We start from the raw sequence: 15,885 nt of genomic DNA on the forward strand, positions 1-15,885 counted from the left end.
ATGGCACAGCTGCTCCCACCATGACGGCAAGCCCGGCCCCGGCCCCAAGACAGCTCTGTGTTACCCCATCCTTTACCTTCTGCCTCTTCTGCCATCTCAGCGGCCTCTGGTTGGGCTGGCTGGGGGTGGGCTTCTTGTCTGTAGCCATCTCGGACGTCGTCTGACACGGAGGTACTGCACCGAGATACTGCCTCCCGAGAGAGGCGCTCACCTGGGACAGCGCACCCCAGGGCTCTGTGCTCTTTTCTACCCTCCTGCTCAGGGCGGGGCCCCGCCGTGTCCGAACGGCCTCTGGGCACAGGCAGGCCCCACATCACAAAGGACTCAGAGGGTAGGGGCAGGAGATGTGCTGGGCAAGGTCACTGGCTGCCTCTTCTGCCACCTCTCTGTCCAGGCTGCTAGCACAGCTGGGCCCCTCCTGGGAAACCTTTACCAGTTTTTGGGACACTCTCCAGTCTCCTGGGCAAACCCATGCTCACAGTACATCTGCCAGAGCAGTTTGCCTTGGGGGCGTAGCGAGCAGACCTCCAGTGCTCCCTTCCCACCATAACCATTCTCTGAGTCTGAGTCTGCAAAAGAGCTGGCCTTAATGGGAACTTTTTTCCCCTTCATTTTTTAGGAGGAACTTAATAAAAAATGAGGAACGAAAATCATAGAATCATGGAATTAACTAGGTTGGAAAAGAACTTTGAGATCATTGAGTTCAACCTATGACCTAATACCGTATCATCAACTAGACCATGCCAGTTAGTGCCACATCCAGTCTTTTCTTAAACTCCTGCCGGGATGGTAACTCCACCAACCTCCTGGGGGAACCCATTCCAATGCCCAACCTTGCTGTGAAGGACTTCCTCCCAAGGTCAAGCCTAAAGCTCCACCGGCATAGCTTAGAACTATGTCCTCTTGTGCTGTCACTGGTTCCCTGGAAGGGATAAGCCAAGACCTTCAGGAACAGCATCTCTTTAGTTTCTTTGAAGAAAAAAATCAAGTGAGCTTTAGTGTGACTTGGAAACTACACTGTGCCCAGTCCTCTCCTCAGTGTTCCTCCTCGCCCTTTCTCCAGCAGCTGCTTCACATCCAGCAGGCAACGGGACCCCCAGGCAGATGGCCCAACACCCTCCCACCCTCTTCCCTGCTCTCTCTCTGGCACTGGCTGCTGGGCTTCCCCCACTCACGAGCCCACCTTTGCATCACCCCATTCCTCCCGACTTGAGCAGGACTTCACCCTCTCATCCCCGCATCCCTCTCGCCCCAGGCAGTGCCCTTCTCCTTTGCCCCACACAGCACACACTGGTTCCAGCACCTGAAAGGCTTTGGTCTCCAGGACTTTTTCCCCCCAAAGCAATGACTACAGCGCAATGAAAATAACAAGCACTTGTGATTGATCAATCCAATCATTTTATTTCCACCTGTTAAGAGAACCCTCTGCCTACCAGCAGAGTTGAACATAGATGGGCTGACAAACTTGAATACAATTAAATACAGGAAAAATTGAACTATATACAACAAGACAGACATCTACATAATATAAAGATTTTTTTCTTTACCTATGCGCTCTTGCCAATGTGAAACAATACTGGAACTCAAATATATCAGACTTTTTTTCCCTTAAAGAAAAAAGCATATAAGGAATTTCCTATTTTTTCCCATGTACTGAGACGTAATATTCGTTTTGAGATGCACAAAATTTGTGGCACTTCACAGGGTACACAAAAGCTAGAAACTTTTTATTATAGTTTATGATATCTAAATTTTGATTAGATCTATTTATTGAGACACTAACTCTAAAGTGGTATTTACATGGAGGAAGTTGTGCAAAATCATTTAGGCTATGGCTAGTAGACTGTGAAAGATGCACGGTTAAATGACTCTCCCTCATCCTCAGTAGTAATCCCTTAAATCCTCTTCTGATCATTCCTTTCACACAGCAGCCACCTCAGGAAAAAGTCATAATTTACTGTTTCTTTGTTAAGCTACTGGGAGAAAGTAGTTTCTGTGACCCTTAAGCATCTCTACAGTTTTAAGATTGGGCTACTTCTCTTCACACAATTAATGCTTTAAGCATCAACTCTCTGCTTTTTGGGACACAAATGCAGCCATCACTGTCACTGCACTATCCTGAGACAGCCGTAGTCCTTGCTTGTAGCTTATCTTACCCATGGGAACACATAGGAACTACGTGTGTGCAACTTTGTAGGAGTCACCCTATTGCCACAATACAGAAACTGCATATTCCTGCTAACAGCACTGAACCAAAGCTAGTCCAAACCAGGGTGGGGAAGGTACTGCATTTCTTGAGCCAGCCTTTATGTAACAAAACTTTCTATTACTATATCCAGAAATAACCTAATTAAAAAAAAAAAATCAACTTTACTTTGGGTTGCAAGGCAGACCTTGAGACGGCTAATTTAGAAGAGCTTCTTTAATTAAAGGCTTCCTACATGGAAGAAAGCCTTGCTAACCCGAGGACAGGTTAGCAAAGACACATGCAATACCACCATTAACTAAACATCCTACAGTTGTGCTGCACCAGGGCACAGAATGGTTCTTGTAATGGTTTCTATAAGCAACCAACTGCCAAGAGGTGTCCAAGTTTAATTCTGGAGTTTTTCATAGATGCACCTACTGCAGCTGTGGATCATAAAACACTGATTTTAATCATCTTGTCTACATAAATCTCTTTGTATCAGCTCACCTTGGATTCCAGACCAGCCTGGACATTTTAGCTGTAAGTGTGAAGTAGACATTTAGAATTCAGCCCTGAGGAAAAAGTGACTGGATAAGAGTGCATAAACTGGTGTATTCTGCCTTCTCAACTATAGGAATTGTCTTTCCTAGGAGATATACCCGACTTCTTTTCTAAAAACTGCATTTAAAGCAAACTGGACAACCCTCAGGGCAAAGGGAGATTAAACTTTTCTCTAAAAAGCTGTCAACATTGCTACCAAATACCTTTTAAAGCCTCCACTCAATAAAGGCAGTACAGTTATTTAATTTTCAATGCTATTCACCAGGCTACATCCAGTCAGGTGCCAGTGTAACAACCAGCGAGAACAGCAAAGTGAACACACTGAACTTAAAGCATTACACTGGGAACAGTTGATACAGCAAGGTCTGTAGGTAGTTTGGTATTCAGCTGACAAGAGGACAGCATACAGATGAATTTGCTTCTTATTCATCACCAAGAAGCCTAGAGAAGACTATACTCATTAATTATTACAAGAGTGTTACAGCACAAGTAAACCCAAGAGACCATCTTGTCATGTTAGAAAATAAATTCAGTGTTGGGATTAAAATATACAGGAATTCTTGGCAGTTAAAACAATCAAGGAATTATTTTCACATTGTACATGCTGCAATGCATCTATGTGCTTGGGATCTCATGGAGTTCATAAAAACATCTGCATGTTCAAACCTTCTGCTCAAAACACTTGAAAGTGAAACACTTGAACCTGCTGGTTAACAGCAGGTTACTTTATTGCATAACCTTTGTTGTCAATTTAAGACTGATTTATGAAAAAACAACCCATCAGTACAGAACTCACTCTACTTGGGCAAAGATGATAGCAAGAAAGCAAGAGTCATGAGCTTCTTACAGGATGAAAAAAAAAGGTGTAATGAAATTGTAAATTGCTAATCTGTTTTCTGAAAGGGAACTATTCCACACCTGTATGGGATGGTAGGAATAATTCATAGAGTAAGAAAGAACAAAATATTCACACCCCCTCATTTAAGCACTACAAAAAGTAGAAGGAAATAGATTAACTGCTTCCTTCCTGGTCTAGGCTGCTGGTCTAGTTTAGAGACAGTCATCGATGTAACATGATAACCAGGAACATAACAAGAAGCAACTTGGACCATAAAAAAGCTGTCTAGATACATACAAGTTGTTCTCCAAAAAACCCAGTTTTATTTGGATTTGTGCACAACCTGCTGCTCTTTAAATCTTCAGAGCACTGAAAGCATGACATTTCCCCCAAAATCCAGTTGGGTCTGTCCTGAGAAACAAAAGTACTCATATATAAATGGGATGATATTGTCTGTGAGTGAGTTTCTTCCTGCAGGTTGGGCAAGAGTTGGCATTCCTAAGGGAATCACGGAGGCACTGACTGCAGAAGACATGGCCACATTTTGTTGACACAATCAGTCGTCCACTTTGCACAATCTGGAAGAAAAACCACAACAGGCATTTGGAGTAAAAAATTCAACTTTGCTGGTCTACTGCCTTCAGGCAAACAGGACTTAGAATATCTGGAATTGTCCTTTACTCTTAGAATAGTAAGGAACCTGAAGATGTTTCAGTGCCATTCTGGGAAGGGTTCCTCCCTATTCCCCCACCACCAAGAAGTGACTTGGACTGAAAAGTTACTATGAGCTTCAAGGCAAGCTCTGTGCTTCAAGCCAGCTCTCTGTAACATCCCACACTGGCCAAGTGAGTTGTGCAGCTCCCCCTCTGCCCCTTTCTCCCTCATACAGAATATAAAGGATGACAGCATGTGGATCCTTACCTCTGAGTAGACATCCATGCAAATAGGACAGCTAACAGTGCCAGACGGCCTTGTGGTACAGAGAACAGAACAAGAAAGAACATGCAACCATTAATTCCACTGCAAATCAAGGGTTATACACACACAAAATGTCACGTCACCATCTGAGTGCACCGACTAGCCATGATGCATTTCTTTTCAAGATTCCTGTGTATCTTTAACTCCTCAGTTTGTGGCATGTAATAACAAGACTGGGTCTCCCTGTACTAAAGGAAAGGTTTTCCCTAGGAGGAAGATGCAGTCAGTCACCCTGGTCTAGCACAAGAACTAACAGCACTCTCTTGCTCTGTTCTGCACTGATCTCCAACAGGCCATCAGTGACAGCTCTGTAACAAAAGCACTGAGCTGTGCCTTGGAAACAAGTCATTCTAGAAAGGGAAGAGGTTGTCAGAAGTTCAAAAATCCCCTAATCTAATTTAGCAACAGCCCAGTAACACATGCATTCCAAGAACTCCTTATAAAATGTAGGTCAGGAACACACTAACACAAGGAAACACTCAAGCCCAAATTTCTCATTCCACGGTGGAAAGACCAACTCAGTGTCTGTTACTGAGCTGTGGTTACAGACGTGCCTCTGCTGCCTTCAGCCTCCAGGACAGCAGTACTGCACATACGTGTTGCAACAGACACAGCTCGGCTGCCTAGGGAACTTGTCCCAGCCCAAGTAATGAACAGTGTCAGCTAGCAGAAACAAAAAGAGCTTCCTGATACTTTTCTTTACAAACTCGAGTTTAAATCTTCAGAACTCTCTACCCTAAACACATGGCTTTCTTACATCACTGCCCATGCTGAACCACAGTTTGTAATTTATTAATCAAACATGAATAAAAAGTTTGAGATGGCCTTTGTGTCGTTATCTTAGTAGAGAGCACTACTAACATCTACCTCTAGTTTCACCTACAGAATTTAACTCCACTAATTCTCCCATTTTTACTCCTCAAATTCTTGAGGCAGCAGCTATAATAACACTTCAGTAACAAATTACAATTGATGATCATTTTAGAAGGATGAGGAGTCCAACACTGCAGATGGCTCTGGGAATCCCCAGCACCAGGAAGGACCCTTTTGTCAATGTTAAATGCTGCAGCACTGAATTTTTTCAGCCTTATCTACACAGAGCAGGAAGGTGCAATCTTTAACAGAGAAGGCTGAAGGAACAAACTATTACTTTTTTGTATTATCCAGTTAGTGGTATTTATGAAGTACTTAACACCCAAAATTTAAACATCTACAACTCCAATGGCAAAATGCACTATGGATTAGAATAGCATAGAACCTTTTGGTGGCATATTTATGACCTGGCACCTAAAAGCTACATACTCAAGTTCTCTCCTACGCTGCCTTTCAGTAATCCAAAAGGCTCAAAGCACATCAGCTTCATTCAACCCTTCATTCAGTATCTCCCCCACTCTCCACAAAAAAAGCCACTTTAAAAGAAGTTTATATCACAATTCTTATGTCCTTCAACTTGCCTAGTCACACAGACACCTGATTTCATTTCCTTAGTCTAACACACTGTAGCAGGATTTACTCTTTCTCTGCAGAATGGGGACTTTACTGACTCAAACAGCAAGATCTCCATCCAACATGCAAACATATCAGGGCTCCATGACATCCATGGGACAGAACAAGAATTGGCCCTAAGAGCACGACCTCCAGGATCACCTTGCAAATATACCTTGGGAAGGACAGCTGCTGCTTCAAGGAAGGCAGCAACTGGCACAGTATGTAAAAAAAAGCAGGGAATGCATAAGTGTTTTTACTGGAATTTGCCAGTCTGCTGCCTGCCAGTCTTGTGATACCAAACCTCATGGACACCAACACAAGTATTTTATATCTAATGTAACTACTGGAGCTTTGTAGGAAAAGGAAATGCAATATATTATGAGCTCTGGCCTGTTACTAATCCCCACTTCCTTGCCATACCCCACACTCATCTTTAAGGCTGTATACAAAACTGTAAATCTGTTTTGGGCTGGCTTTTCATCTTAAAGTGAAAATGGTATAATTCGACTATCATGCAACATGGGATGTCATACTCATTAAAAGAGGAAACTGAGTAAGTGAAGGCTTCAAAGGTAAGTCAGGTGATGACAAATACTACTTAGTCCTGTCTGTCTCAAAAGAAGCACAACTCAATGTTTGCTAGGTCATGAGGCATACGTACTTTGAACTTGCAGTTTCCTCTTCCAGTGGTCCCAGTTCCCGAGATGCTTTATCAGTCACATACACATCGTTATCTCTTGTTTCATCTTCATCATCACTACTCAGTACGCAGCTGTCTGACTGTCGCTGGCTTCTTAGTCTCAGATTTCTCCTTTGTCGTTGGTTCTCTGTAATTTAATTTTGTTAAGTTAGCTATACTATTACATCTCCCTCTCTCCCTGGAACTATCCTTGAAATGCAAGATTAGACCATATTCAGCTGGGTTAAAAGCAATCTTGAACAAACTAGTTTCCAAATATTAAAGCTGAACATGTTCAGACGTGAATATTCTGCTACACACTGACACAAAGCATTTGCTCTCTTCACCCTACAAACAGCTAAAACTTAACCTTAAAGATCCTCAGTGTCAAACGTTCCATGCAATTACACTAGCTGTGAATCCATCTCCCCTATAAAGGGAAGATACCTCCTCTCCCAATCCTTACCGACAGACACTGCTACAATCCTACGGTGAGGAACTGCAACAATCGTTGTGTGTACTGGGAGAGAAAGGACTAAACTCAAGTTTATCTGTATCCATGTAAAAATAATCAAGCACTAATCAATTAAAATTATATAGAAAGTCACAAAACTAAAGCCACTTCCTGCCTAAGTGTTCAGCTACAACTTTCAATGAAGGCATTTTTCACTTACTCTTGCTTCATTCACAGCACAGAACAGATTACATTCTAGATAAGCAGCTGACAACCTACTAATACATCTCCAATAATGTAATCAGAACCAGGTCTGAAAGATGTAAAAGATTAACTTCTTTAGACCTGTAACTATCTTAACATCTAAAGTAAAAAAACCAGTTAATACTTAGCACTACAAAATTTGAGGCATGTTAGACTAGTGAATATTATGAGCACAAATCACTTTCTTTAGTCCCTTCACTGCAATACACGTTAAACAAACCTCCTGACATTTTTTTATTCACAACCAATATTCTAGTGCTAATTAAAATTATGGTCACCTTGAGGCTTAAATTCTGTCTTTAGAAAATAAGAAAAAGTATTTAGAGGAGCTTTTGATGTATTTTATTTCATACACTTTCTACAACCTCTGATAGTGACTAACAGAGACTGGATTAATTCTCTAAGGCACTGGCCAGATGCTTTAGCAATGTCTTTGGCCCTCTGCAGTTTCAATAAATCCTGCTCAAATTCACTGGAAAAGGCAAACAGAAAATAATAATAATTACGTTTAGGAGAATTCCATTATCAATTTTAAAATGTCAACTCACCTTCAACAATCTTGCATCAATACATAAGGGAAGAGAGAGAAAAGAAAATACAATTAGACTTTGTTATGCAACCCTGGTGTGACATACAAACACCAGCTAAGCACAGCAATTCCAACAAAAAAAGCTAAGAATGGTAGGCTATTACTCTTATTTTGATTAAGAATATTAAAAGTGGTATATTAAATGGTTCTCTGTAAACAACTATGTGGATGCTGATGGTTCTGCTCCCACTGCTCCAATGGAGTAGAAATAGAGGCACCTTATGAACCACCTGAATCCACTCCTCCCTGCTCCCCCATTTCAGTCCCATGCTTTAGATTTCAGGCTGCAGGTGAATCTTTCCCTCTTTCTCCTCAAACAGGCCAATTCAGCCATGATGTCCACAAATGCTTCATATTATGGCAGCTGCTGAAGAAAAAAAGCCTAATCCCCAACCCGCTCTTGGTGGAACTGGAGCAGAGTAAATACAGGTTCTGCTGTTAAGTTTGAGGCCTTTCCTTTGCAAAGGCTCAGGAACAACCCCAGCAAGAAATACTCCCTATGCTATTCCTGTTGCTTGCTCCTGCTTGGCACAGCAGCAGTGGCATCCCAAACCTGAGGGGATAAACAACACTGTCAGCTGGATCAAAGACTATTCTAGCTTTCAAAAGAGCAGAAAAAAAAAAAAAAGTTTTTTTTAAAGACCTCTTGGAATATTAAGCTGAACTTACTTGACTTACTCTTCTCTCCCTTGGCTTTTTCTTTAAATCATTAGCCTATAAGGATGCTAGAAAAAATTCTTCACCAAGTGTTGTCAAGCACTGGAAGGGGCTGCCCAGGGAAGTCCAGTGGCATTGGGTTGAAGTCACCATCCCTGGAGGTATTTCCAAGACATGTAGATGTGGTGCTTACGGACATGGCTTAGTTGTGGACTTGGCAGTGCTGGGTGAATGGTTGGACTCGATGATCTTAGAGGTCCTTTCCAACCTGAACAATTCTATGATTCTATCGTTGATATATCTAGAAGAACTTCAACTATCAACTGCATCTCTTTTTATGTTACACTGCTTATGACTGATAGATATAAAGTCCAGGTTCTGGAGCAAAAATTTATTTTATACTACCCTATCATGAACTGCAAGTCCACGTCCAGAGCAGCTTCTTTGTTATCTGTAACACAGGATCTTCATGCCTTGACAAGTCAATTCTGAACTTAAAACTTACCCTTCAAGTCAGATTCTATCAGGCAACACAAGAGAAAACTAATTTAACTACAATATTTAGCAAGTGTGCTATTCACTTCTTACCACAACGGAATCATTGTGAGTTAGATCAACGACTACAGGATCAGAAGATTCACATGTGAGATCTACTACTTCTTCACCAGCTGAAAAACAAAGTTAGAATCAAGGTCAGAGATTGAAAAGGAGGAAAATTGCCTGCCACTGTGTAACAGCCTGAGATTCAACCATCTCCTGCCCATTTTCTCTTCAGGAACAAGTCCAGCATTTCACTCAAGCTTTGCCCTCAGCAATCCACAGAGAGCTTTAACAGCCCTGTCTTCAGCAAGCTGCAATGCAAAAGAGCAGCTAAGCTCTTGACACAGCTCTGTTGGATGACAACAGCTTGCAAGTACACAGCAATAGACAATTCATCTGACACAGGAGAATGTTTATCACACAGAAAAATAACATGAATCATACAGAATATAATAATAGGATGTAACAGTATTGTGCTGTGCATGTTCCCTTGAGGGATGGGGCACAATTAATGATAATAAGTTTTCCTTATCTTCTTCAAACTTGGGAGTTCCCAAATTTAGTTTGCCACTCTGTGTAGTGGCAGCTGCTCTAATTCCTGTGTCATCTGAATAGACATCCAGATGTTCAAGCAGCACTTGAGGACCTTTTCCTATGCAACCCATCTATCACTAGTGGCAAATGCATTGTAGCTCAGTAACAAACCAAATCAGTTTTCAGTAGGCTTGTTGTTTAGCAATACCATACTAGGCAATTCCTAAAATCAGGTTTCCCTTCTTCTCCAGTAAACTGCCTAGAAACTGGCAAAAACACATGTTCAGTTGGACCCAAACCCTCCAGAAGTAGTTTCTGTTCTTACCAGTTCAAAAGAAAGCTTACCACTTTCTTCAAGTTCTATTGGCTCTGCTTCTGAAGCCATTTCAGCAGTAGAAGCCATGAGCCTGTTTCTTTTTCGAGCTTGCCTAGAATTAACTGCTCCTCCACGGCGCTTCCGTTGAGTCTAAGAGAAAACAAAGACTCAGAATTTTCTGTGCAATACTAACATAGCCCTCAACTTTGCAACACCAATGAAAGCACACAAGGATACAGAAAACACTCAGGAATGGCTGTAATATTCATCAAAAGGTGGTATGCTACCTAAACCGATCGCAGCAAGGAAAAGACATCACTCCAAATTCAGATCTCTTACCAGCTGCCTCCCCAAGAAAAAGCCTATCATCATGGTTTGCAAATGAGAAACCAGTTCACAATTTATCAGGTTTTGCTAACATTGTGAGCATTTCTGAACTACTGCTAGCATCTAGAGTGATTAAAAACCTTTACTGAACTTACATGAAGATTCAATATAGTTATGTTCCTGTGTATTAGCAACAAACTCATAAAAAAGTTCGCAGAAGTACAATGGAAAACATGTTTCAAGATTCAGGTTTGCATTGAGTAGTAAATACTTACTGTGCTCATAGTGTTTCTTGATCTAAAACCACTGAGAAAGAGGTACAAACACCAAAAAAGTAATGGCAATGAAGCTACAGCTATAATTTCCTTAGATTCCTTCAGGTAGCTCACTGACAAAAACTCCAGGTTTCTGAAGGTCAGAGGACGGTGTTCTTCCAAACCTATCAAAGAGAAGAGAGAAGTTACCTGTCTGCAATTCTTGTACTCTCCAATACCCTCCGCTCCAAGATTCCTGTTCCTGAGTCACCAGTTTCTGCCCAAAGCCAGAGGAGAGGGAAGTCCCCAAGTTCAGTATGTGAGCCTCAGACACCTGCAGCTGGGCCTGAAGCCTCAGCCATTCTCACCCATGAACTAAACACCTGAATAAGTGAGTTTGACAGCAAACTAGAAGAATATTAAGAAATCCCAATGACACTGAACTGAAAAGCAACTGATTGATGCTTGAGGCAGTTATCTGTGAGCAAGAACCAGTGGGAATTGTGTCATAAGCAGCCATCTTCAGAGAACCTAAAACTCCAGATGAACAGCTCTCTTCTGCAATCCATCTCCAGATTCCAACAGCTGGGAGCCAAACAGCTTGAGAGGAATCTAAAGCAAGTGAGCAGACAAATTTCAGTTTCAAAATACTTGCTGATGTGCAGGAGAAGACGAGTTCACTGTAGCTGCTCTGTTACCTGCACATGTGCATGCCCAGCTACCGGCCAAGGGGGAGAGGTGAAAAGCATAAAGGCAGCTCAGAGTAACTGACAGGGTACTGAAGGTCCTCTCTTAGAGCCTGGCTGTGGTACAATTACCACGTGTCCAACACACAGTGCGGAGCTGGGGGTGGCCACGAGGGAATGCAGTGGAGGGACCAGGAAAATAACAACTATGTTAAACAAGAACTGCTGAACTGTCTTCCAGAGCTGACTGGTTTTTGCCACGAAGGTCAGCACACATGCTGCAGCCTACTCCCAGATGAGGAAACATGTGAACATGCAGTGGCATGGAACAGCCTTCAATTAAAGGAAACTTGACTGAACTTTTTCTGCTTCAACTTACTCCATTTCTTAAATCACTTTCTTAAGAGACCCACTAACACTGAACTGTGGTATTATTAAAACAAAACATGCTTGAGAAAAATGCTCACACTGAATTTGGTACTTATTACTAAGCCCAAAGTTATATTCATGTATAGTTTTAAGCAGCACAATATACCACTCATCCATTTTCTCACAGTTTTTCATTTTAAAACTGGCTCAAAAGCCAAAATGAAAGTCAATATGCCTTTTTTTTCCCCCCCAGTTGAACTACATATGCCAGACTGAATGCTCAGTGAGTCCATAGGCACAACAGATCTCATGTTTGGAACTGTTATGGATAACACTCTCTCCCACTTTTTTTTAGGAATCGAAACTGACATGTTCAGTTTTTCTGGTAGATAAGAAATAGTCTTACGTTGTCACCTGGGATGTTGAAGACTTGGGCTCAGAGCTTGCTAACAGAGAAAGCCAACTGACTGCAGTCTCTTGCTTCCTCAATGCAGGACTCACCTATGCAATCATTTCCATAACATTCTGTGTCCACGTAATGAGAATTCTCTTTGAACACTTCATCCCACTGTTCTTAAGGTCTAGATTTCATTTCACTTGCTAAGAAAGAAAGCTTCTCTGTGAGCCTTACCAACATTCTTGCGAAGATCCTATTTTACTCACTTTACTGAGTTTCTGGGATAAGGCATGAGAACTTTTAAAACAAGATCATGCCTAATGGTGCAGTCATCCAAAAACCCAACCAAACAAAACCAAAAAGAACAGAGAGACTGTTCTGTGAACACATTTTCTAGGTGTGCAAGTTCCTAATTCCATATGACTATTATTCATGGGCTTGGAGGTTTTAGGAGACATGGGGAAGAGGGAGGGGAAAGAGGAGACACAGCATAAGGAATGAGGGATAAGGGCAAGGGAGAGAACCATCCCTAAACCTTACACATCTGCTCTTTCAAAATAATTGCTTCAAGACAAGTTACCATCTTCACTGACCAGCTACAAATGAAACAAAAAATTACTTAGGTAAAGCAGTTTTCTGCACACAGCAAGAGGATGAATAAGACTGAGCAACACATGAGGTATATTAAAAAGTTAGGCCATTAGATTCCTTATAAGTTTTATTTCATCAAGAAAGCCAAGAGACATTTTCCTTGATTCTCCTCAGATACTGAATTGGAAAAAATACCTGGACGTTAGAAAGCTGGGAAATGTTTGTTGGTGCACACTCCTGAGAAATATACAGAAATGAACTTTATATAAGCTTATTTTAAATTACAAGTTGTTAGAACTGTTTTTAAATAGAACCTTTCAGAACAACCTGATCCATTGACATATCTGCACTGCTGAAAGACAGCAAAAGATAAGCCTATTGTATTCATCTGGCAGCATGGGTTTGAATGTAAAACACCCACAAGGTTTCACAAGATCTGGTGCTTTTTGGACTTAACACTGAATACAACCCAGTGCAACGGTTTGTTGACCAAGTATCTTTAGAAAGCGTTAAAAACGTGGGGGGAACACCTGTGGTGACTCCAAACAAAAAATGTTGCACAGATTTTCTTTGGCTATGAGTGGTTTAAATGCCAAAGAAGAACTGTAACAGAAGACAAAATTAAGCCAACCAACCAACTTAAATTTTAAAATTATGGTGAAAACTGAAGTAACACACAATAGAAGACATGGTAAGATCATCCTACCCACTTTAAATACTCACCCACTTCTTTACCCAGATACCAAGAAACAGATTATTTACAGGATTACTATGAAATGTCTCAGAGAATCTAGTGTCAGCCCTCAACTGGAGTAGAGGACAGAAGCACCTAAGTGACAGAGCACACTGTTGCTATTCAGATGGTTTAATTTTCAGAACCTTAGAACATTGACAGTTGGCTTTCTTTATAATTAACGCAGAGAGTGCATACAAGGTACAAATGTTCCAGCTGCCTATGGCTCAAATCTAAACCTCTTCAGAAGCTGCTTCTGAAGAATTAAGTTGAGAATAGATATCCACAGGGAAGCTCATCACTGTAAAACTACCTCAAATCATCACAGGCAGGTTCATCAGTATCAAAATGACTCATCTCAGGAGAGTCCTGTTTACTAAGAAAATCAGACTGCTGGAATTTATTAAGACTATGGAAGGAGTCTTAGGATCCAGCAACATTTTTGTTGTGTAAGAACAAATCTTTTCTGTGGGGCTATAGATTTCCACATGTTACTGGCTTACTTGGGAAACCTCATTGAACATCAACTGCCCAAATGTTCTGAAAACAAAGCAGAGCTTAATTTCTTAAATACACCACAGATGAAGTTTAGCAACGTACAAGAACAGAGGTATAGACATTGCATGTTAAGAGACACACTCATCAGGAAGAACTTCTTAAAAATCTTCAAAACTGCAGGACCACTTAATTTAATAACAAAATTTGTTACACGGGACACAGCCCAAGTTAAATGATAAGCCCTATAATGCTCTTCTTCCAGCAGTCACTATGAAACCACCCAGCATCAAGACTCCCAGGAGTGGATAACAAAAGGAATCACTGCAACAACCTCCCCCCCACCACAGACAGCCAGTGACCTCACTCACAGCTTCAGCTGCAGTTATCTGTGAGACTTATAGCAAGATGCATTCAGACATCAATTCAAAATTCTAAAATTACGACTTTTTAAAAAGTAAGACTTTTCTTTGTGTAAAGACTTAGCAGATAACTTAGCAAGCCAATAAATTGGCTTCTAACTTTACAGACTTTTTATTGCTTCACTGCAGGATGGTACAGTACCAGAAAAGGCCACTCCCCTTCCTGTCATACTCAGAGTTCTGCACATGCAGTTATTGTTCCTAAGCAGTGTTGATCTCATAGCAAATAGCATTTCAAAGACTACAAGTACCACCTTTTCACTGTATTTGAGAAAAAAAGGTCAAGCTATTTAAATTAAGAATGTTTACACTAGGAGTGGTAACGACTGCTATTAATCATTTAAGTCTCTTGTTTTTTCCTCTACAAAAAAGTCAACATTTTCACCGACTTCAAGCTGAGCTAATTAAACATGTTTGAATTACCACTCAAAACCAATTGATTCTCTAGAATACTAAAAACTTTTCTTGCACCACTCTCAAAACAAATTTTTGGTCTCCCACATGAATGGAGGCAAACTGTCTGTAGCAAGAGAGAGATGTTTTCCTGTGTCTCGCTAACACAAACAAGACTTAAGTTCGTATTCATCGTAAACATGACAAATACACTGAAGTACCTACTTAAAGAAACCAATAATATCAATCCAAACATTGGGAATGTGCAAAGCACAGCTGACAACACTGTTATATGCCGAATTTGTCAAAACGTGATATCCCACGCCTTTAAGACTTTGCTTCTCATCTCTACTCCAGATGTCTATTTGTACCCCTAACAACAGGAAATACTGTATCAAAGACGCATCTGCATAACAAGATTTTTGTCCTCAGAAGATGCACATACCAGTCACAGAGTGCTAGTCTCAATTTTTTTTTAACCACAGAACACACGAATCATTTACGCTTTTAAAGCTTCCTATCCTGTATTTCCAATACCTTTAAAGATGCTCTCATTTTCTCAAATGCACTACACGAACTTCAGTGAAAAAAGAAACTGAATCTGTGTTACCCAAATTAGGTAAAACGTTCCCATAGTAAAAGAGCTTGGTGAGAGGCACCATAAAAAGAGTAAAGATGAGAGATAACCAGCTTACCACAGAGATACACCAGTATGCCCGCTCTAAGCAGACAGCTACATCTACAGACAAATACGACATGTTCATGAATAACCTAAAAACCCAAAACAGTTCTAAAAACCACCAGAAAAACCCCCAAACCCACCAGAAGAACAAAACAACACACCATTAGCCATATATCCTATTTCAGACACAGCAAAGAAAAAGGGACACTGCCCAGAAGAAAAGCTCCTCATTGCTCTTACTTGCACAACTTTCTTTGAGAGACGCCACAACTCACTTCCAATAGTCCCAGAAACCAAATAACAGGTGCGGGCTGATGAAGGAAAGAACACTCCCCCCACTCCTGCTGTCACACAAAATGGGAGGGGAGAGCAACAACTTCATCCAGCTACATCCACCGAGCCCCGGCTGTTCCTCCGGAGAAGAAGAGGCCCGTCTTCCTTGGAAGACAG

At 41.2% G+C, this 15,885-nt stretch overlaps 1 protein-coding gene across 1 annotated transcript; it reads right to left on the reverse strand.

Annotated features, from left to right (window-relative positions):
- Positions 1–1,375: 1,375 nt before the first annotated feature.
- RNF4 (ring finger protein 4) lies at positions 1,376–10,931 on the reverse strand (the record flags this gene model as incomplete). The annotated part of the gene is made up of 7 exons (XM_008645086.2): positions 1,376–4,165; positions 4,509–4,557; positions 6,715–6,880; positions 7,999–8,008; positions 9,285–9,364; positions 10,116–10,236; positions 10,689–10,931. Coding segments are annotated over 7 exons (819 nt in total), but the record flags the coding sequence as incomplete, so codon positions are not given.
- Positions 10,932–15,885: the final 4,954 nt, after the last annotated feature.

This window comes from Corvus brachyrhynchos, unplaced genomic scaffold (assembly GCF_000691975.1).
Source record: "Corvus brachyrhynchos isolate BGI_N302 unplaced genomic scaffold, ASM69197v1 scaffold80, whole genome shotgun sequence".
Taxonomy (NCBI): Eukaryota; Metazoa; Chordata; class Aves; order Passeriformes; family Corvidae; genus Corvus; species Corvus brachyrhynchos.